The sequence below is a fragment of the Gouania willdenowi genome, chromosome 13, assembly GCF_900634775.1.
Source record: "Gouania willdenowi chromosome 13, fGouWil2.1, whole genome shotgun sequence".
NCBI lineage: Eukaryota > Metazoa > Chordata > Actinopteri > Blenniiformes > Gobiesocidae > Gouania > Gouania willdenowi.
In genome coordinates, this window is record NC_041056.1 from 9,178,267 (window position 1) to 9,200,774 (window position 22,508).

Below are 22,508 nucleotides of genomic sequence, written 5' to 3' on the forward strand. Positions count from 1 at the left end.
ATTTTTGTTTGCTAAAAAATTCTGTCATACTTTTCGTCGACTACATTCTTTTAAGTGACAATAACGAGACTTAAATTAAAATACATGTGAGCGAATAGGCTGTATAAAAATATATTGATATTTTCAACAGATTTAGTTGACTACATCAGAATTCTATCCAAATATTATTAATTTGTTTTAACAAATCATTTAATTGCGATGACATATGCATAGCACGTAAACGTCTGTCACTAGGTGTCAGTGAACCACACCAGACCTTGTTAAACTACCTCACTCCTCAATGCAGGGCGACCGTGGTTCAGTGGTATAGCGGGTGGTCCAATAACCGAAGGGTGGGGGTGGGAATCCCACTCAACAACTCATTATTGTTGTGTCCTTGGTCAAGGCACTTTACCCACATTGCCTTGTATGAATGGGTATGAATTGTGTATGGATGTTGGTGATGGTCAGAAGGGCCATAGGTGTAGTATGCCCAAGGTAGCTATGGCTACAATGTAGCTTACCACCACTGGTAAGACTGGTGTGAATGAATAATGGTTTCTGCAGCGTAGACGCTTTGAGTCTCCTTGAAAAAAGTGTGTAGAGGGGTTGTTTTCTGATCAAGAGGTTGGGGGTTCGATCCCGGTGGTCAACTAGCGCCTTGCATGGCAGCTCAGTCCCATTAGTGTGTGAATGGGTGAATGAGCTGATATTTAAAGTGCTTTGAGACTACTTCAGTGTGGGGATAAAACACTATATAAATCAAGTCCATTTACCATAGATATATATCTGGTTACATTTTAAGAATCTATTATAGAGACAAAGTTGAACTTTTTTGCAAAATGTATCTTGAGTTTGATAAACCGACCACTTGTTTTTTATATTGGTACTTGAACTACAGTTAGTTGCCATTTACTTGTTCTAGCAAATAAATAATTAAAAAAGTGAAACAAATTGTATTTCATAACAAATACCTTGTAAAGGTGAAATTTGTGATTATTGATATCGCAATGTATAGCATATTGTTTAGTATTGGGATATATCGTATAATTGCAGGCAAATTGTGAATCTATCGTCAACTTCATGGCATTACACACCCCTCATAAACACTGGTCGGGATGGATGGATGTTGGGGAGTATTGGTACCCCAGTGGTCAAAGGTTTTCATTACTGTTTTTCCAAACTCATTAAAAAAAAAAAAAAAAAATACAATTCTTAATATAATGCACATAATATGCAAATAGTGCCATAAAACACAGTGACTGTACAAAATATCTATTTATTCATTTGTTATTCGTTTAAAAGTACAAATTATTTGTTGGTGCTCGAGTCATGTGACCAATCTTTAGGTTGGTTCTTCTTCTGTTGCGCACTTCTTCTTCACAATGTAAATGGTCGAATTTTTATCATGAATTTACAACATTAAACAATGCGTCGTCGACGCAGATTTTTGTCCTCAACATTATCAATTATGTTACTCATCATTTTTGCATTATTGTATATGTTACACACATTGTGGTTTGGCACAAATCTCGAGACTGCCTATATATTCTATTTTTTTTATTTTGCCCCCCAAGCCCCCCCCTTCATCCCGCCTCTGGGATGGATGTTGGGTAGAGTTGAGTGAGTCAACACATTATTATATGTTTGTATCTTAGGCATTGGAACTGGTGCTACCTCAGATCCAGGTTTAGCTCCAGTTTCCACCCTCCCCAGACTTCATCTCCTCTGTGTGCGTGCGTGTGCGTGCGTGTGCGTGCGCTCCTAGCGGCCGCGCTGCGTAAACCCAAAGGCAGTGAGACAGACAGACAGACAGACAGACAGAGAGGGAAGCTGGGATGTTGTTGCACTGTACGATGACTGTACATGGGAAGCTGTCTATTATTCCCGGCTGAGCACATGGGTCTGTGTGCTACTGCTGGATCCTGTGCTGATAAAACAACTTTTCAGGAAGCTGTGAGAGCTGGAGGCTGATGTGAAAAGTGCGACTCTGAGCTCAGACATTTGTTGAACCTCGGAGGATCTGAAACGGACACGGAGGACGTGTGTGTGTCTGTGTGTGTGAGAGGTTTTCCGGGCTGGACTTTGATGATTGTAAAGCTCTCACACGGACCGGCTCAGTGGGCTCCATCAGCCCGGGAATAAGCGGTGAAACAGCGGATGAAGGCGCACAGGTTTTCTCCCGGTGAACTCCTACTGCTGCTACATGTCTCCACTGGGTTTGTGGACATTCACACTGGCTTTGGTCAGTAAGTGAAAGCGCTCCACTTGACCCACACACACGGAATAAAGCGCTCTCTTTTTTATTATTATTTTATTTGATTTTTTGGACTTAAATCTGCCACAGTGAAGTCCAGGATTTGCGCCGCGGATCTTTAATATGCGAGTATGGGTCCGCTCGCGTTCATCCTCTTTACTGGATTATTGTCTTTTCAAGTAGATGGTAAGTTACCAAACATGTCATTATATATATATTCCTTAAATTAAACTGTTGATAAATGAAATTCACAACTTTAATCGCAAGACTTTGCAAAATATAGCTTATTTTTTTCCCTTTTCTTTCAAAGATTCGATGATTCATCCTTGTTGTTGTGTCAAATATCATATATCAATCTTATACCTTAGAAAAAAAAATATCCAAATGCGATATTTAAAGTGTTTATGAGACATAGTGTTCATACATATTCATTTTTCTTTTAAGTAAGATGCTTAATCTGATTCAGAAGCATTTGGAGTTGTTTCTGTACATTTTCTTCATTTTAGTACATTCCTAAACAATTCTAATTATAAAACGCCATCTTAAATATTCACTCTTAAATTGACACAACAGTATTTCCATTTACTGCTGCTATACTGGTTAGAATCAAGGCAGAGCTAAGGCAATCTCACCTTAAGGAGTGGCTATTATGATGTATAGTTGTGTTTCTATATCAAAACTAACATGCAAATCAGATATTAAAAGTGTTTTAAGAGATATAGAGTTCATTCATGAGAAAGACCCTTAATCTGATTTCAAACCAATCTGGAGTTGTGTTTGTACTTTCTATACATCATACTTCATTTCATTATAAAACTTCAACTAAAATAATATAGGCACACTTTTGAACCGACTCAACAGTATTTCCATTTACTGCTATATTGGTTCAATCAAAGCACAGCTCAGGCTAGTGCACCCTAGGGATTGGCTTTAATGATGTATAGTTGTGTTTCTATAGAAAAAAAACAACAACACGCAAATGTGATGTTTATTGTGTTTTATGAGATATAGAGCTCAGTTCTTACTTGTTAATTTTCCTTTTGAGAAAAACCCTTGATCTCATTTAAAACCAATCTGGAGTTTTGTTTCTATGCATCATACTTCATTTCATTGTAAAACTTGCACTTTCCTAAACTCTTTTCATTCTAAAACTTCATCTCAAATGTACACTCTTGAACTGACGCAACAGTGTTTCCATTTACTGCTGCTATACTGGTTCGAATCGAGGCAGAGCTAAGGCAGGTTCACCTTAAGGAGTGGCTTTAATGAGTGATGTGAACATAATGATACCTTATGAAACACATGTAGTAGTACTAGCAGGCCTATTGTCAATGAAACAGTTCCAAAGCTAATGTGTAAAGGAGTCATTCACAGGTTGTCCTACTAATGGCTACAGGTTCTATGTTAAGTGAACAGGTGGAGAACAAGTGTGTTCTGGGAAAATACACACTCATTTGAAAAATGTGAAGTTGACACATATATATGATTAGTTTAATGCATCCTGCCGTTATCATGGTCATTCTGCTTCTCGAGCTGAGTGCTGGTGTGCGAGCGCTGAAGTGTGAACAAATTAAAATCGAATGTAAAACGCACTAACAGTTTTTTTTCCCTTCTTCTTATCTCGCTTTTTCTGATCATTTTTAATGATAGTGATGAATATAAATGAGATTCCTGTTTAATTCCTCCCCTCTGAGTGCAGATTCAGCATCTTTGTGAAATAACAGGGCTTGATGGGAGTCAGTGGCCTACAGATGAACTATGTGGAGGGAGGAGGAATTACAGACCATAGAGCTCGATTGGAGTCACTGCAATGGTTTGCAAACCCTTATCAATAGTAATTACTTTAGAAACTGGTATGGAGATGTGTTCATTAGAAAAAAACAGTAACATTTTTTCTTTACTTTCATGTAGGACACATTCAGCTCGAGGAGGTGCAAAGTGTTTCACGCTGACTCTCAGAGAGAAACAAACCACTCCTTGAAAACATTATCATACATGAGCAATGATTTCCCAACGTGTTTGTTTAGTATGTTTGTGCAGCCATAGTTGTATGTAAAAGCTGGCTTTGTTGTTGTAGGTGAATGCAGGAGTCTGTAGGCTTTGGTTTTTTTTTTCTTCCTTTTCTTTCACCTGTCAACCCTTTGCTTTTGTTCTTCACAGCTGCCAGTTCTTCCTCTGAAGCTTTTCACTTCAGTGTCCATGCTCTCTATGGTTCACAAATCAACTTTCCTTTCTGCTGGGATTTGATGCTTTTCCTTTCTTTTGCCTGTTTTTGGCCCTTTTTTTTTCACTCTGTTGAGCCAAACCCACTGGTTGCTAAGCAGTGGCTGATGGCATTGCCTGCCAGCCACAGGGAGAGGGTGCACATCTCCCTGGGAGCGCTGGATCTTCCCAATCATTTGCCTGTCATCCCCCCCTTCCCTTCCCTTCTCCATCCCAGCACTACTCACCCATCACCCCAGCCTTTAAAGAGGTAATCTGAGGGTCCTTGGAGAGGGAGGGGCTTCCTTTAAGAGTCCACTTGGGTTAGACAAAAAAGGCATGGAGTTGCATTCACTGGGCAGTGTAGTCAACAAAGCCGGGCCTTGTGAATGGCGTCAGTCGACGTTTAGTGCGCTGTGATTAATAGCGTTGGGTGTGAAAGAGGAGAGAAAAAAGATGGATTCAAAGGAAATCACAGGTGTCATGAAGCTTGACGAGAATATGTAGAAATCTGGGACCAGGGCTGTGTTCGAAACCACATAATAACATACTGTACTACTCATACTACTCATACTAAGCCTGACGTCAAAATGAGTATGTAGTGCGTTGAAATTTGATAGTATGACAAGATTGGGTACGCGAGAAATACCCGGATGTACATCATATTGGGACGTTTTTGAAGTATGCACGGTGGGCACACTAGTCCTACTCAACCGCCCCATAATGCATTTTAAGTCGAATGTAAAATCATCCTGGGACCGGCTTCAAGCTAAAAATCAAACAATTCTCTTTTCAAAACAAAAGCATCTCTTCTTGTCTTCCATTAGTTTTTTCTTGTTTTGACCAGAAGTTTTGTAAGTAACACAATAGAGGGTCTCCGAAATTTTGACATGAAATGTGTCTCTGTGAGTTTTATGGATCAAATGACCACATGTTGATATTCTACTTGATCACTTTCTCGCTTAGAATGCTTTCAGAACTTTCAAAGGTGGAGAATCATCAGAGCTATTTAGCCTCAGTGTGCTTCAGGTTTTTGTCGTTACAGGTTTGAAATGCATCTTGGGAAACTTTGAAATAGTTCAGTGGGAACGGTCATCATCCTAAACATCCTAACCATACTTATAGTATACAGTAGACAGTGTATACTCATTGAGTTTGTAGTGTGTAGTACATAGTGTGTCATTTCAAACACAGCTCAAGTTTAGTCTCTGAACACGTTTTTTTTTCACTCCCAAGGTTGAGTGAAAAAGCAAAGTATTCCAGAGATAATACAGATTAACAGATGTTTGTTCGTCTCCTAAACCCCACCATGCTGCTTTTTAAGCTACACTTTGCATGATGGACATGCACTCGTGGGCTATTCTGAGCCTTCCAGCTTATGTCTAATGTTTGAACTGGTGACATCATGTCCATCCACGCTGATATATGGTCCAACTTAAACCTGCTAAAGAGGGTGGGATGGAGACCAGTTACATGATGTTTTTTTAACTCGCAATGAATTACTCAGAATTCAATAATTCGGAAACAAAGTATTCCTCTTTGTGTTTACATGGAAATAGTGATTCCGAATTAAGGTTTACATGAAAAAGCAGCATTTATTCAATTCTGCTTTAGGTCTAGGGGTTGAGTAGGGTTTTGATTGGACAGGGGGCCAACGTGACATATCACGTCTATCGGGAAAAACCCAAACCAAACCCTTTTTTAAATCGTAAAATGTGGGAAAACTTGATACGAAACATATTTGAATAATTTACATATGTGTAGAACTGTACATAGAACTGTAACATGGTTCCTTAGTTTTGCGTTAAATTTACAATGATTGACAATTTGTATAGAATTTTCATGGCAATTATAATGACAGTGAATTATCTAAACTAATTTACAATTTAATTACCGTTACGACAGCAACACATTTTATAATTACTCCACAATTGTAATTAATTATCAATTACATGATTACAATTAGAATTGACCCCATCCATCCCTCCACTCTTTTTATTTCATCCATATCTTCAAAGGCTCTTATTAAATAAACAATCTGGATGGCCTTTCTGGATTATTTCGTCAATGCAACTGGACGAACATCATGCGCAGAACTACAGGAAATCATTTAAAGTGGAAGGAATGTATTCAAGATTGAGGAATTAATCCAATCGGAATTAAAATCAGAATAAACCAGTGACTTAATGCAGATTTAAGTTGAATTCGCAATGGCCATTTTAAATCAGAATTAGTAAAGGGGAATTAAAGCTCTAAATGTGGCCAATAAGGTTTTTATCATTACGAGACTCAATGATTGTAATCAAATATAGAATTAGGATAGGATTTGTTTCATAGATAACCCTTTTAAATTGTAATTACAATGATAGTGTTTTCTTTCCAAGAGACAGTGTAGAATAACTGCTCTATCGATGGCCTGGATTCAACACGAGTGGTTAAAGTAGTGCTCCATAATGGAGGATAAGCCCAAAATAAAACAGTGGAGGTGACTGATGAGGCTGGCTGAGGTCCTTGTGCACATTGAGTCGTCGTGATGTCTCAGCTTAAATGTGATTGTTCTGCTTGAGCTGGCGGCGTTTAGCAATGTTCTAGTAATTGTTCATTTGCCGGAATGGGGTTACTGTAATGTGACGAGCCTTCATCTGAGATAGTGTTTACTTCAGTCCCACACTCTGATCAAGAACTGTAGTTTACTCTCATATCATCACTAATAAGGACATGTGAGCAAAGAAAGATACAGGATGAGGTGTTTACTGGTTAAATTAGCTCACTGGTTTGCTGGTGTGTGTGTGTAAGTGACAAGTGTTACTTGACCAGTGACATGGTCCTGTCAACTCCTCTGATATTTTAACAGCCAAGTCTGAGTTCTTAGTGGATCAGGTGTCAGCAGGCATCACTCTGCACATTTAGAATACAGCAGATTACACTCTGAAGCCCTTATATTCCTTTAAAATAATAATAAATAAATAAACAGTAAACTTTAGAAATAGTTAAAGCATTCACAGTTGTTATTAAATAAAAGAATCAAACTTTTAAAAGTAAGTTAAAGCCTGATTGATCGGGCTGAGTTTAGCTCTCACTAAATAATCAACATTGTTCAATAGTGCAGCTAAATATTAGGTCAGACTCTAATATTTAACTAATGTATTAACTTTTTTGCTGAGTGTCAATTATGTGGCTCTGTTATGCTTTCTGCTTTATAACATAGCCTTTAAAAAAAATATATACCGGTATACACTATATTCATAATTCCAGCAAGTTAATTTTCTCTTCTTTTTTTAAATAATGCCTAATATATAATAATAATGTCTGCTGATCGAGTTCTTTCTGGGCGTGGCCCAACAGTTTATGCAAAAATTTCAAAGTACATTTCCTGAAAACAGTTGTCTGAATAAACAATTTATATCCATGTTTAGTGTGAATTGAGCAACTTTATCTTTATTTTTGAATATGTTTTTGTGTGTGTATTCCAGAAATACAGTTTGCTCAAGATTTCTTTTTTTTTTTTTTTTTTTTAATTAAACCACTGTACTTTCACTTTTTCAAATATAAATCTAGTTCAAACAAAATATCTGAGCTGGTGCAACTTGTCACTTTTTGTGTAACACAGTATTAAAAAAAAAAAAATAAAAAAGTTATCAAAAACAAATTCTGGCAACAACAAAAAAACTTGTGGTATTTCCAGAAATTAAATGGTTACAACAATTCAAAAAAGGTTGGGAACCACTGCCTTACATTGACTGAATGAACTATTACTTTTACGACACAAGGATGGTTTCTTTGTCTTGTTGATAATTTGAAGCTTCCATAGCTCCACCTTCTTGTCCATCTGGTCCCATCCACTCATGTTATCTTTGTGCCTGCGTATCATGAATGAGGGAGGAATTCAAACACACAGCGGACCGTTGTTGTGCACCTGCGATGGCAGTGTGTAGTGAGGCGTGTGCACGGGGAGGGCTGTGATGAATTGAGCGTGCTGACTCAGTGAAGGTAAAGCGAGGAATGAGGGCCTTCACCTGTCTCACACACCTGTACATGGAGAATATACACCTGTGCTTCACTGGCCGAGGGCCCCAGGCTGGGCGCAGACATAATCCTCACCGTGTCACTGCCTCGGTTTCCCCCCAAAGCAGCTGATAAAGTGTTCAAGGCTGGCCAGGAGCAAACATGGATCCAATTAGACTTTTATAATCCCTGATGACTAAATGATAGTGACCCTTCTCAGTGATCAATGGCAACCATTTTTTACTTAAGGAAGACGAAGACGACGAAGAAGAAGACGAAGACGGCCTCGAAAAACTTGTTTTGATTTTTACATCTAGAAATAATTTGTCCATTTTTTGAAACACTTGCAAAGTGACGAGGCTGTGGCTGTGATTTCAAAAAAAAATAATTCTTGTGATGTCTCAACATTTACAGTTTTGGGGAAAACACACTTTTATTAAATGGTAAATGGACTTGATTTTATATAGCGCTTTATCACCACACTGAAGCAGTCTCAAAGCGCTTTACATATCAGCTCATTCACCCAATCACTCTCACATTCACACACCAGTGGGACAGGACTGCCGGGCAAGGCGCGAGTCGACCACTGGGGGCAACTTAGAGTTCAGTGTCTTGCCCAAGGACACTTCGACACATAGTCAGGTACTGGGATCGAACCCCCAACCTCTCGATCAGAAGACGACCCTCTACCACCTGAGCCACGGTGGTTAATGACCTCAACACTGCCATCTGACACAAATAATAGAAGCCCAAGAAAAACGTCTTTGTTTGTTGAATTAGCGCTAAGCGAGAAAAAAGCAAATTTGCTTGCCTGTGAAATACCCCAAGCACTTATGAATAAAAATCAACATGAAAAGGAAAACTATTATTATGATCAAGTAGTTCAGTCAGTGGGTTTTTTTTAATTGAATTTCTTGACCAACAGAACACCAAAACTATGATACACATCCAGGGGTGGCCTGGCCATGATCTGGCATACGTTGCAAAAACGTGGCAAGAAAAGAGTGAAAAGTGACTAAAATGGGCCAAAAGCAGTCAAGTGTGGCCAAAAAATGGGCAAATAAAAAGGAAACAGATGGCAAAGGGTAACTTTAATGGGCAAAATGTGGCAAAAAATTGTGAAAAAGGGCAGAAATGTGGAACAAAATGTAGGGGAACAAGGAAACGAATGGTATTTATTTGGGAAAAGTTAGCTTATTTGGATGAAAAGTGGCCCAAAAAAAATGAAAGAAAGGACAAAAATTTGACAAATAATAAGAAAAAAGGGATATTTATTGTCAAAAAGTAACTAAAGTCTGAAAAAAAGTGTCAGAACTTTTCCCTGTCCACATCAAGAAATGTGGGTCATTAAGAAAACCTGAATAATTATTTTAAATGTGTATTTCTTTCATCTTTTATTCCTCCAAAGGGTAGAAATTCAAATCCATTTCCCTTTTCATATTTCTCGGAAATATAATACATTTTGGTGCTAAAGTGAGGTCTTTTACAGATTGCACTTGTTGTAGCATTTCCATTCACTTATCTACTCTCGACTTAATCATTCTAAAAGGATTTCACAGTGACAAAAAGTCAAGTGTTGGCTGATCCAGGGCTTTGGTGCTGTGGACTTGCTTTAAAGGACAGCACGTCCTAAGAGTTTTTTTAATATGGCATGTTGCCCTGAGATGTTTAGTGTGGGGAAGCTTTTAATCACTGTCACTTTGCCTTCCATGCCCATGCTTGGCTGCCACACAGACACTTACTCTTAAACAAAACAAGAGGTTGTCTGGGATGAACAATTCCCATTTGTGGCTGTCAATGCAACTCCAATATCAGACATGAAGACTTTTAGCACATAAACAGAACACAACACAAAGAAGAAGAGCTTTCATTCAACCTGTCACACACTTGTTTTTCATTGTTGAGAGTTGGTGTGACAGTTGCACCTAAGCCAAGGACCTCACCAGCGCGCTATAGATGAGGTCAGGCCTGGCGATAAAAATGCATGAGCTGTCTCTTATTGTGAGACGCCTGAAGATGGACAGCCGGTGAGCGACACTCGAGCACACATCCGTCACACACAGCAGCAGTCCAGCACAGCTGTAGTGTCTTTCAGAGCGGTGGAAACCACTGAATAAGTGTCTTGTTCCACCATCTTTATCCCAGGCTTGGTCTATGGATCACCCAGCTATGACAGCTTGGGGATTTTTTTTTCTACTTCACTAACTGGGAATCCATTCCTGTTCCAGAGCACAGATGCCAAACACAACAAACTAGAGTTTGCAACTTGTGACTTGAATGTTATTACCTCTGCCAAGGAGGTCATATTTCTATTGCCGTTCATTTGTCTTTTAGCAGGATTACGTCAAACGTACTTGACCGAATACAATAACATTTTAACTAAATATAGATCTTATGCCATTGAAGATTCCATTGATTTTTGGAGGAGATCTGGATCAATATACTGATTCAGGATCAGTTTTATATTTGTATATATATTTTAAAAAATACCCATCTTTTATCATTGGCAAATTTAAAAAAATTAATATCTCTGTTCACAATTGACTGATCTTTATGATATTTGACTCAGTTATGTTCGGTTGGTTCCTCAATTACCCCACAAAGTTTCATCTGGATCAGATCCAGATTCCGCATTTTTGAAAAATGGGGGTGTCCACATCAATATCTTGTATTTGTACTGGTTTTGATTTTTTATATTTATTTGTCTGTTTGTAGGATTATAGGTTTTTTGATATTTCTTCTGTAAGTTTGACAAACATGGGAAACTGTTTGTGATTCACCATTAGTGAGAAGGTTTAGCAGATACATCATTTCTCGACAAAGCCGTCTGCGTGGTGGAAGTCTCACTATGAAAAGTGGTATTGGTTAAATGTCATCGGCATAGGTGAAAAACCTCCTTATCTCCTACACTATAGTGTTTCAGCTTCACTGTAATGGTTTTTGTTGGAGAGCTGCTCACAGGCATTTGTCTTTGAGAGTCCATGGGTACACAGAGTTGTTTATGTGAGAACGTGTTGTAAACCATAAGTTATTAAGAGGCTCGCTTACCCAGAGCTCTGTGAAGAATTTTAAAATGTACTTGTATATTTGAGAATGTGTTTGTGCACGCTATTAATAACCATCAAAGCCCTTATTTTAATGCTAGTGCGGATATGTGAGCCTGTGTAAATAGAATGAGTCATCCACCGCCTGTTACAAGCACTCTTGACCTAGTGGCTCCAACCAAGACCAGATGAAGTGTCGTATAGTATAGAAATGTAATAAATCTCAAAAAAACAACAGGGTGCGATTAGAACCATTAGATACACTTTCTGCTTCCCCAGTGCATTACTTCAGTAAACAGCTCCTATTCTGAGAACAATTCAGTCCACACGCATTGACATGCAGAGACACCGCAATGTGTTTACCACAGGTCAATGCCCACTACACGCTCCAAATTGACCAGTCACCTCTCGACACAGTGTATCATGGACACCTCGGGGCTTTCTGTACCCTCTTCCTTCATTCCCGAAGCAATAAAACTCTTTGTTTATTTCCCCATACTCAATTTGCAAAGGCAGCTCGGTAATGCAGGTAAAGCGGTTACAATGCTTGAGGGAGAATCAATTCATACCATTCATTTTGTTCGGTTTTTCTCAGAAGGGGCTGCTGGAGAGTTCTTCACTGGAGAAAGTGATCCGATTTAGGAACTAAAATGTTTATACTGTATACCAGACATCGGCAACATGTAGCCCTCGGTCTAATTTTATGCGGCCAATAGTTAATGTACAAAATAAAAGCAAGAATGCATTAAAAAAAGAAGTGTAAAGAATTACAACATTGCATGAAAATACAGTAAAAGACAAGAAAAACACAGAAAGTACTCCAAAAACACACAAAACTGCTAAAATCAACCTAAATATTAAAATAACAACTAAAATACATATACAAAATTACAGAAAATGACAACAAATGTAAACAAAAAGACAAGAAACACAGAAAATTACTACGCAAACCCACAGTATACTAACAAACAGGCCAAACCAGAACAAAAATACACAAAAATTACTCCACAAAATGCAAAATGACAACACAAATACTCAATATGACAACTAAAAAGCATACATTTTACAGGAAAAATACACAAAAGGACAACAGAAATGCACAAAATGCCTCATAACAGCAAGACAAGAACAAATATACACAGAAAAACTCAGATTGGTCATTATTCTAAATTCTGACATGAATGCACATAATGTGGCCCTTTGATCTGCCCCCGCAGTGATAGAAATTGCCCACCTCTGCTGTATACTTTAACCTTCAACTTCATATCTCTTTTAAAAACACATCTTTTTACTTTGGCGTATGGTTTTTAAATTGCATTGATTTTATGCACATTTTTATATTTTGTTTTGTTTTGTTTGTCTTATAGTCTATTCACTTTTGTCACTTTGTACAGCACTTTGTCCCTCTCTTCCTGGGTTTTTAAAGTGCTTTATAAATAAAGTTGGATTGGATTTGCAATTTCGTTGTACTTTGTACAATGACAATAAAAGGATTCTGATTCTGACTCTGATTGAACCTGCCTGTTCTTGAATAATATCTTTTTAACCATTTTTGATCTAAATTTGTTCTTTTCTTTCGAAGGAGAGCATATTAACAACCACCTTTCCTCACTATATATATATATATATATATATATGGTTTCAATTGTTGATTTCAACACTAAGCCTTTAATATCAAGGCTGCGATTGTAGTGCACGACAACAGCAGAGAGCCAAATAGCCAAGTTACGGGCAGTTTAAGCGGATATAAAGAAAGAGAACGAGGGCGCAAGAAGGTGGGGTGGTGCGGCAAGCTGCACGCTCCGGTGGCTACTGCATCGGAAATCATTTAATCTGCATCACACAGTTTAGTGTCCCTCCCAGTGGCCTGACAATCGCAGTGCTGACGCTTTACTCCTCACACTAATCAGCCCATTTACAGAGAAGCAGAAACACTTTTATCAACGCTTTTCACCTTACTGTGAGGACGTCTTCCTTGTTCTTATTTATTCCTCCATCTCCCCCACTTTAGCATTTGTGTAAGCAAAAAAAAGCAATCTCAGCTTTTCTGTAACAAGCCATATGCCAAGGAAGAGATAACAGCTCTCAAGTCCTGATAACAAATTGTGTGAGTGGGAATAGTTTGAGGAAAACAAACAAAGAAGAAAGTGATCCAAATACAAACCAATGTGAAGCCCCAAGTCCTTTGCTGCAAAGTCTGATCTTGTGTTTCCCACAGTTATCTATTTATATAGTCTATCTGCATGAAGAAGAGAAGGCAAATGCACACATAGGAGTCAATACGACCCAACCTCACGAGTGCCTGAAATAGACTCGGGGTGGAATTCTATCTGATTTGGTCAGGGGCAAGTGTGGAAGCATCAAGAGGTTGTGAGCTGCTCATAAAAATACTCTCGTATTTGTATTAGACTATAGATCTTTGCATGAAAAGGGGCGGGGCAGTGTGTGGAACAGAGCTAATGTTTGCTAGCTGTAGTGAGCTAACTGAAAAAACCTTTCAGTTTTACCATCAATATGAGGATTTCTTTGTGGTCAGTGACCTGTCGTATACTCAGAGGTGTAAAGATATTCTACTAAAGTAGAAGTACTATGACTTGATTGCAATTGTACTCAAGTACAAGTACAAGTAAGTCATACATAAAATACTCAAGTACAAGTAAAAAGTAGGGTTGGCCAACATATCAAAATTAAAGATATATCAAGTTTTCTATTTTGGTGATATAGAAAATAACAATATAGCCTATATTGATATATATCTTTTTTTATTTACGTGTTTTGATTTATAACATATGTCGAACACTACAAATCATCATAAAAATATTTAATATTGTTTGTATAGTACAGTCAAACAGTGTCCTTCTTTACAATGTTTCCATAATTCTGAGATATTAATTTTTCTAGATTATTTTCTGTTAAAATACTCATTTTATGAGTTGCTGCTTTCGTTACTTCTCAGAACAGCATGAAAAGCACAGGGAGATGAGTTGAAAATATCAAGTTTAATATCGTGATTTTGAGTTTTGGTCCATATCACCCATCACTAGTAAAAAGGAGCTGAATTAAATAGTACTCAAAGTAAAAGTTATTAGTTAATTTCACCCCCAATGTTTATTTCTGGTAACAAATCTTGCCACTGTTCCCTTGCACACAGTAAACATCTCATGTATAAACTTAAAGGAAGAGACAAGATCTTGCACAATTGAAACTTAATTTATTTTCCACTAATTAATATGTATAAAATAAATGGTTTGCCAAAATATACAATTTAAAGAAAATTAATAAAATAACACCAATGAATTCAATTCAAAAAATAATAATAATAAAAAAAAAATAATTCTCAGGCTCTAAGTATAGCTACATTTATTAAACAGTGCCATGTGGGTAACAACATTACATAATAGGTAGAAACCACACCCTGAACCTAAGAAAGTGAGAACATATGGATTATTTGATATTTGTTTGGTCATTTCATTTTTTGTAGTTTCACAATGTCCGATGATCATTTTAAAACAAAAAAAGGATATTTTCTTGGTAAAGGTTGGGTGTAGAAATGTAACAAATTACTTATTTTAAAACGTACTTGAGCACAATTACTGATTTAAAAATGTACTCATAAAAGTACACATAAAATCAACTCAATTACAGTAACATGATTACTTGTAATGTGTTACTTTCACCTCTGCGTATACGCTAAGTCTACACATAGCAGAGACTCTAGTGACTCCTACATGTCTGGTTTTGGGGCTAAACTGGAGCTCACTGACAGCCCTGAATAAAGAAGATGAATCTTGAGCGCGGGCAAGATGCTTAGATGTGTCACGTTCACGACCAGCCAGTGCTAAGGCGTGAACTTGTCACAATTTTAACCTGACAGCATGACGGATATGACTCCGTCACCGTCAGTGGGAGGTCATGATGTAAAAGGGTAGCGTCCTGTCCAATAGACGGGGATATACCAGGAAGTAAAGACAAAGGGAGCTGAAGTGGGAGATTGATAGCGGTAGGAAATAAAGGAAATATGCTAAATTTTAAACACTTTGTCTGAAATGCAGTTTCAGTAGCCAGAGGATAGTTTTTGGTTTGAACCTTGGTTTTCGTATTTGATGTTGAGTTTTAATATTTTCGCCTTGCTGCAGTCCAAGGTTGCTCTTGGTTACCTGTGATCAGAATGTGTCTGTTGGCAGGAAAGCTAATATCTCTTTAGGGAGGCCTTTTTTATGTTCTCCCCTCAGTCTGCTGTGCGTATTGATTTGGTTGGTGGGCTAGAGGTTCTCTTGGGAGCTAATAAAAATAATTACCGAAAAATCATCAAAGGCCAAACCTTCTGTTGCACATCTAAAGAAATGGCCAACACAGTAAGAGGAAAAGCTGCCTCTTGGTGTGGAGTCAATAGAAATCCTTAGCAAGTCATGTTTTACATTTTCATCGGATTTTGGAAATATTCCAAAATGCTTATGGTAAAATGTGTTTCTTTGTTTTATACAAAGAGCAAAACGCAGAAGAGGGGAAGAGCACACTTGACATCCAGCACATTTCTTTGGTAACCACAGTGTGAAATGGTGTCTATTTCACTGGAGCTGACGTGAGTAGATGGAAAGAAAAGCCAAAGAAGAATCAGCTTCTGCTTCAGTAATCTCTCTCGAGTTTCATTCCTCGTCTGTGTGCTTGTTTGTTTTGCTCTCTGGTTGCTGTTTCCTCCAAAGAGTGGATGACTGCACAATAGTGGTGGAAAGTAATGGTGGTGTTATTTGAGGCTGGGGGGGGAAACACAGCATTTTGATTGGAGCGTGTACCTTGAGACCCAGTGAAGTGCACTCGCCTCAGCTCAGAGAGCACTTGATTGCACAGCACCAATGATCGCATTAAGAGGGCAACAGAAAGACCATTTACGATAAAAAGGCGGGTATGGAGGCCCGATAGGAGGCAGGAAATTAACTTTAACTTCTGAGGTGCTTGATCTGATGGCAGGGTGATGGATCTGTACGACACATTTTGATTTAGTTTTATTCGTAGTCTTTTGGCTAGACGTAGTCTTTCCTCAAGACTCTTTCAGGTCGTCTAGTTTTAGTCAGTTAAACGACATCATGCTTTGTTTTCATCCTTTAAGCTCCTCCCTTCAGGACGCAGGTTACACTGTCCAGCCTGTAAGACCCAGAGAAGGAATGCGACATTTGTCCCCAAAGCTGTTGTCATCCTGTGTACCCTTCGTTCTTTGGTTATTCCGTTTTAAAACCAAATCAGATCACAAATAAACAGTGTGGTTATTTTGTTTTTCTGATTTAAAACTAAAACAGAAATACACAAATACCAAAAACCAGATAAGCAGCGTTTTTCTGTTTTTTTCTTTTTTTTTTCCTTAAACTTGTTGTGTTTATGAGATATTTGGATATTTACTGGAAAATTAGAGCGATAACTTAAGTCCGCTGCACCTCGTTTCATTTCGTTTCCCTCGCCAGGTCCTGGACCATGTCTCCTTACACAATAGGATTGTTTAGGAGTAATTTGATCTGTTTTCTGCTCCTGCTCATGTTTTTATGCAGTCTGTGGATGTTTCAGCTCGTAAAAATGATTTATGATTGGTTATGCGGTGAGTCCAAATAGTATCCAAATAAACTGGTGACTGACTATCGACTCTGAGGCTGGTGTGAGGAACAGTTGGTGTTAGAATTTCTACGATTTGACACTTTTGCAAAAACAATTACAGCTTTTTTGAGGGCAGTAACAATGTTTATTTTGCATGTTATAATCCTGTTAGATACTAATGGCAGCCGTCAACACACATGGAAGTTGATCACAAGAAATGAGGAGCACCAATAGAATCATTACACCACCTCTGGTTCCTTTAATCACACATGTTTTACGTAACATCCATTTTTTTGGTTTTGATTTATTTATGTATTAATAACATTTCAATTCACTAGTAATGTGACTTATGCGTTACTCTCTTTTGTCTGGGAGTAAAAGTTTCCCCAGTCACCTGTTTATTTGGATACTATTTGGACCGTAACACTGTTGGGTAAAGTTAGCAGATATTCACAGATTCGGACTTCCAGCATCAATAACTCTTTAACAAAACACCATTGACACACAAATTACACCTCTGCCATTGGTGTGAGGTGGACGATATGATACAAGATCATTTTTTATCAAACGCAACAAAATAAAAGTCTGTCTGTCAGTCGTTCTGTGTAAAACATGAAGCTCTTGTCCTAGTTTCCCCATAAATATCCAAATCTCACACAGACGGAACCAGATTTAATAATAAAACAGAAAAACAAAATAACCACACTGTTTATTTGTTATTTTGAACCAAAGAACAAAGGGTACACAGATTTTTCACTCACCTGTAATTTTTATTTCAATTATTCATAGTCTGTTTATTGCCATTATAGCAACCTGTTATTTATTCCTTTTGAATTGTCCATATTCAGGGGTATTCAGTATACTAAGTCGAGGGGTGTGTTAGAATATACTGGCATGAAAATCCTGAAGGTGAACTAGTTGGCAAGGCTGAGATTATCCAATATTGAGATTGATGGACCATACTTTGTGGCATATGGATGTGCCTTTAACCTTTTCTTTCTTCGACACCTGACTCACCTTATTCAGGAAGGACATTGACCAGTCCCGTATGGGCGTGCGTGTGCTTGGCTTTTACTGGCAAGGAAAGGACAATTGTAACGGCATCTGCTGTGTTCATTTCTACAGGAAAGGGGAGAGCAGATGGAGTCAGGACGTTTAAGTGATTAGAAGGCTGTAGATTGGAAACAAATTGGATTTAAAGAAATTAGACAGATAAAAATCGAATGTCACCGAAGTCTAGCGCTCTACACACACGCTGGCCACAGTGGAAAGCAATCGGGAGGCTCGTAGATTATGGACTGAGCAGATGCTCCAATAAGATAACGGTAAATGTGGATATAACCCTAGCAAAATGGGGGTCTCCGTGTCTACGTCCTTTATCTTGGTTTCCATTTATCAATGTCACAGTGTTAATTACTGCTTCATTTATTAAGTCACTTATTGCCAGGCTGTGAACTTCACTTTGCACCTGCTGTGTAAGAGAAACCAGCTACAGAGTAGCTTACAGATAACCTCTGATTCTGAAAGGGTAAGGCTGGAGAAGAACCAGTACTGTTTTACGAAATGTTTGTTAAAACCCACATTTTCCAAATAATTCAAAGAAAATCAGATCATTGCATCAAATACCCCCCCCCCCCCCCCCTCCATTACAGACTTGGTGGCCCCAGTTGACACAGGACACCAGGCCTGATCACTAATCAATGACAGGGAAATGGCGGAAATTAGTCCCAAATTAGGAAGAAGAGAGAACAAACAACCTCCTGTTCAGAGGTCAATAATGCCACTGTTCTGATGCTTGATTCACAACAATCCGTGCACAGTCACACAGTGATTGTGAATGAATGTGTTTGCTCGTGTATGTGTGTGTGCATACATACATTGCCTGCCCCCCATTAGAAGGACGTTTTTTGTGCTGATAAGCAAGTTTTTTTTAACAGCTTCAGTTATAGTGAGCAGAAATATCTACTCTAGCTGTAGTTCCCAGTTTCTCATGGGAAATTCTCGATATGAGGCGTGGTGGAGCAGAAACTACCACCTATTGGCTCATTTTCATGGAGAAATAAAGTTAATAAACCCTTACACAAGCACAAAAGGCCTTCATCCTATTAGCTTATTACTCTGCCTCAGGGAAGGGCACAATCATTAGCTGCACTCATTCACATTCACACACCTGCAACAATTCATATCAGGACTAAAATAAGCCCAGGTTTGAGCTTAATGCAACACTAGCTCGATATAGAAGTTTAGCAGCTAACCAATGAGCTACAAAATTGAATTTTGATTGAACATGTTCCAAAGGCAAATACTAAAGAGTCCATGTTGGGAAAGTTTATCTTTTTCCCCTATACATGGAGTTTGTGTATAGGGGAATAAATACAATTCTTGATATAATATACATGTATAAATATTTTAAGTTCCATAAAACACAGTGACTGTGCAAAATATTTGTCGTTCGTCGGTGTGTACTATAAGTTTTCAGAGAAATACTCTCAAACTTTTGAGACTTTAGGTTGGTTCTTCTTCTGTTGTGCAATTGTTCTTCACAATGCAAGTGATGAAGTGACACTGCTCCCAGCAGTTCATGTATGGTACTGCAGCAAAAAGAAGCAGAAAGCTGCCGCTCAGCCTGATTTTTATCATTAATTTACAACAACAAACGACGCTTGGAAAATATTGTCAATTATGTTAGTGATAATTTTTGTATTATAGTATATGTTACACACATTGCCAATCGCAAGACGGTCCATATATTTAGTTACATTTTTTCCTTTTGCTCCCCTGGCAAGAATCTCAATCTCTGCCTATGCCCCTCCCCAAAATCCCTTTACAGCTGCTTTGATGGTTTGAGGCCAGATCAAACTATTTGATTGCTGTGTGGTTCCCACAGCCTGTGTGATGTAAATGTGTGTGGTCAGTGTGTGTCTCTTTGAGTGGAACATGCAGAGCAAGTTGGTATATGTGTGGCCTCCAGCATCTTATCTCCATACATAAGACCTGGTCAGAGGCGCACAACACTCTGACTCACGGAGCATTATCTTAGCTGCCAGACTCCCAGAGCTCACCCGCTACAAGCTGTTCATGAAAAGGAGTGGGCCAAGGGTCTCAGCCACTGGGGATTAGCGCTCCACACTTTTGTCCAGGCCCCAAAACATTTGTATTCACATCACATTTTTTTTTTCCACACTAAACCCAGCAGTTTTACTTGACTTGTACTAAAAGCCAAATACGCGACGAGGCAAATGTATAATTTGCCCGTCGCTCAAATGTAATCTGACTCTGTTCCTCCATTCACTGTGTACACCCATGGGTCCCATTACCCACAAGTCTTTGCTCATAGCAGTCAGCTGAGCAGATGGAGGCTTTTTGACTGTCCTGAGGTGGTGATTAAAGGGTTGGCTATTTTTTCTAACATGTTTCTAACCTAAGAAACACTTAAGCACCTATTAGTTGTGCCTTTTCATTGTTTTTAACTACAATAGCTCACCATGACACACACCATGCTGTCTTCGTCAGTATTCATAATACTCTTCAAATGATATATTTCTTAATGCAAATTGCCCAAAGTGACCTCGGACAAAGAGTTTACAATCAACATGGTGTATGTTAGCACCAAACTTGATTTGTTTAGTGATACATTTGGCTGTTTGTTATGTCTTATGGGTTGAGGTTAGTAGTAGTAATATCATTATATCACAATAAATCCAGCAAGTTCATCTTGTCTTCTTTTTGAATAATATATTATGGTTTCATTTATTCAAACATCTTTTTTTACCACATCAAAGCAATCAGCAGACACCTCTGAGGAATGCTGGCAGTCGATAGTCAAAACATGTCAGGAGATCAAAGTAAACTTCCTGGAAAGAAAGTTGTCTGAATAAATGAAACCTTCACATATTATTGTATCATGTTTTAACATTTCACTATGATTTGTAGTTGTTCTTGTTCTTTTTTGTCTTGTACTTTTTCAGCATTACAGTGCATACATACATACATTTCACATCTGTATTTGTTGCTGTATATTTTGGTCGTAAAACAAGACCTCAATCCTAATTTTTCTTTAACTTTTTTTTTTTCCCAAAAACGGGATGTATAAAACTAAAATAAAAGGTTAAAACAACAATAACAATTCAAATAAATAAAAATATACAGTTTTACACTTTTTAAATATTTTCTTTTTAAAATTTTTTGTAAAGTTAAATTGATTTAATTTATTGAACAATACGTATAAAATAAAAGGAATGTCACAAAACAAGTTAATTTCTAAAACAAGTCTTGTGCAAGTCTTCACAAGGTTTTCACACACTGTTGCTGGTATTTTGGCCCATTTCTCCATGCAGATTTCCTTTAGAGCAGTGATGTTTTAGGACTGTCACTGGGCAACATGGACTTTCAACTCCCTCCAAAGATTTTCTATGGGGTTGAGATCTGGAGACTGGCCAGGCCACTCCAGGACCTTGAAATGCTTCTTACAAAGCCACTGTTTCTTTGCCCGGGCGGTGTGTTTTGGATCATTGTCGTGCTGAAAGACCCAGCACGACATAAACAATGTACCTACAGTAATATTATATACTACAAATGTACATGTTGTAATGATAATATAAGCTTCATTAATGTAATAATTGTTTTAATAAAGGTGCAAATTTCACCTATATTGTACATAGAACCACATTTCTATAAATTGGATGCAAAATGGATAACTTTTAATCTTTCCAGATGGTTACACTGAGTCACTGATCTAATATCAATATGTTTTGACAACATGTTTAACAACTTCTCTCCTCTCCCGCCACCTCAGGATCCCGTCTGCGCCAAGAGGACTCCCCACCCCGGATTGTGGAGCACCCCTCCGACCTGATTGTGTCTAAAGGGGAGCCCGCCACACTCAACTGCAAAGCGGAGGGTCGGCCGGTCCCGACCGTGGAGTGGTACAAGGATGGCGAGCGAGTTGAAACCGACAAAGACGACTCACGTTCTCACCGCATGCTACTGCCCTCCGGCTCCCTTTTCTTCCTGCGCATCGTTCACGGACGGCGGAGCAAACCAGACGAGGGGGCCTACGTCTGCGTAGCCCGAAACTACCTTGGAGAAGCCGTCAGTCGCAATGCTTCTTTGGAAGTAGCATGTAAGTCTACTTTTTCTCTTTTGTGCTGCGTGACGGAGAAATGTTCAAAAGTTTCCAAAATATCAAATAACTGAATATATGACTAATTGTAAAGGAAAAACATGGTGCCTAGACTAAATGAAAGTCTAATTGCCTTACAGAGAATAAAGCTCTGCATTTATTTCAGACAGCTGTAATTACACTCTACTTAATTTGCCATCACTGTCAAAATGTCCTGCATATTTTTTAAAGAAACAGTCAGGTCTATCAATCTCTAACATAATGAACTAGTGACACATACTGTAATGAAGGCTTTTTTGGGCAAATTTCTTTTAGC

At 38.3% G+C, this 22,508-nt stretch overlaps 1 protein-coding gene across 10 annotated transcripts in view; it reads left to right on the top strand.

Annotated features, from left to right (window-relative positions):
• robo2 (roundabout, axon guidance receptor, homolog 2 (Drosophila)) overlaps positions 1-22,508 on the top strand; it is a 401,621-nt gene that overhangs the window by 162,844 nt on the left and 216,269 nt on the right. For 9 of the 10 annotated variants that reach the window (XM_028464058.1, XM_028464066.1, XM_028464064.1 and 6 more), the window contains exon 2: positions 21,866-22,192. In XM_028464058.1, coding sequence (XP_028319859.1) covers positions 21,866-22,192 — 327 coding nt within the window. Of the gene's footprint in view, positions 1-1,681; positions 2,423-21,865; positions 22,193-22,508 lie in introns of those variants that run through there. The other variant, XM_028464062.1, reaches the window with a different exon arrangement.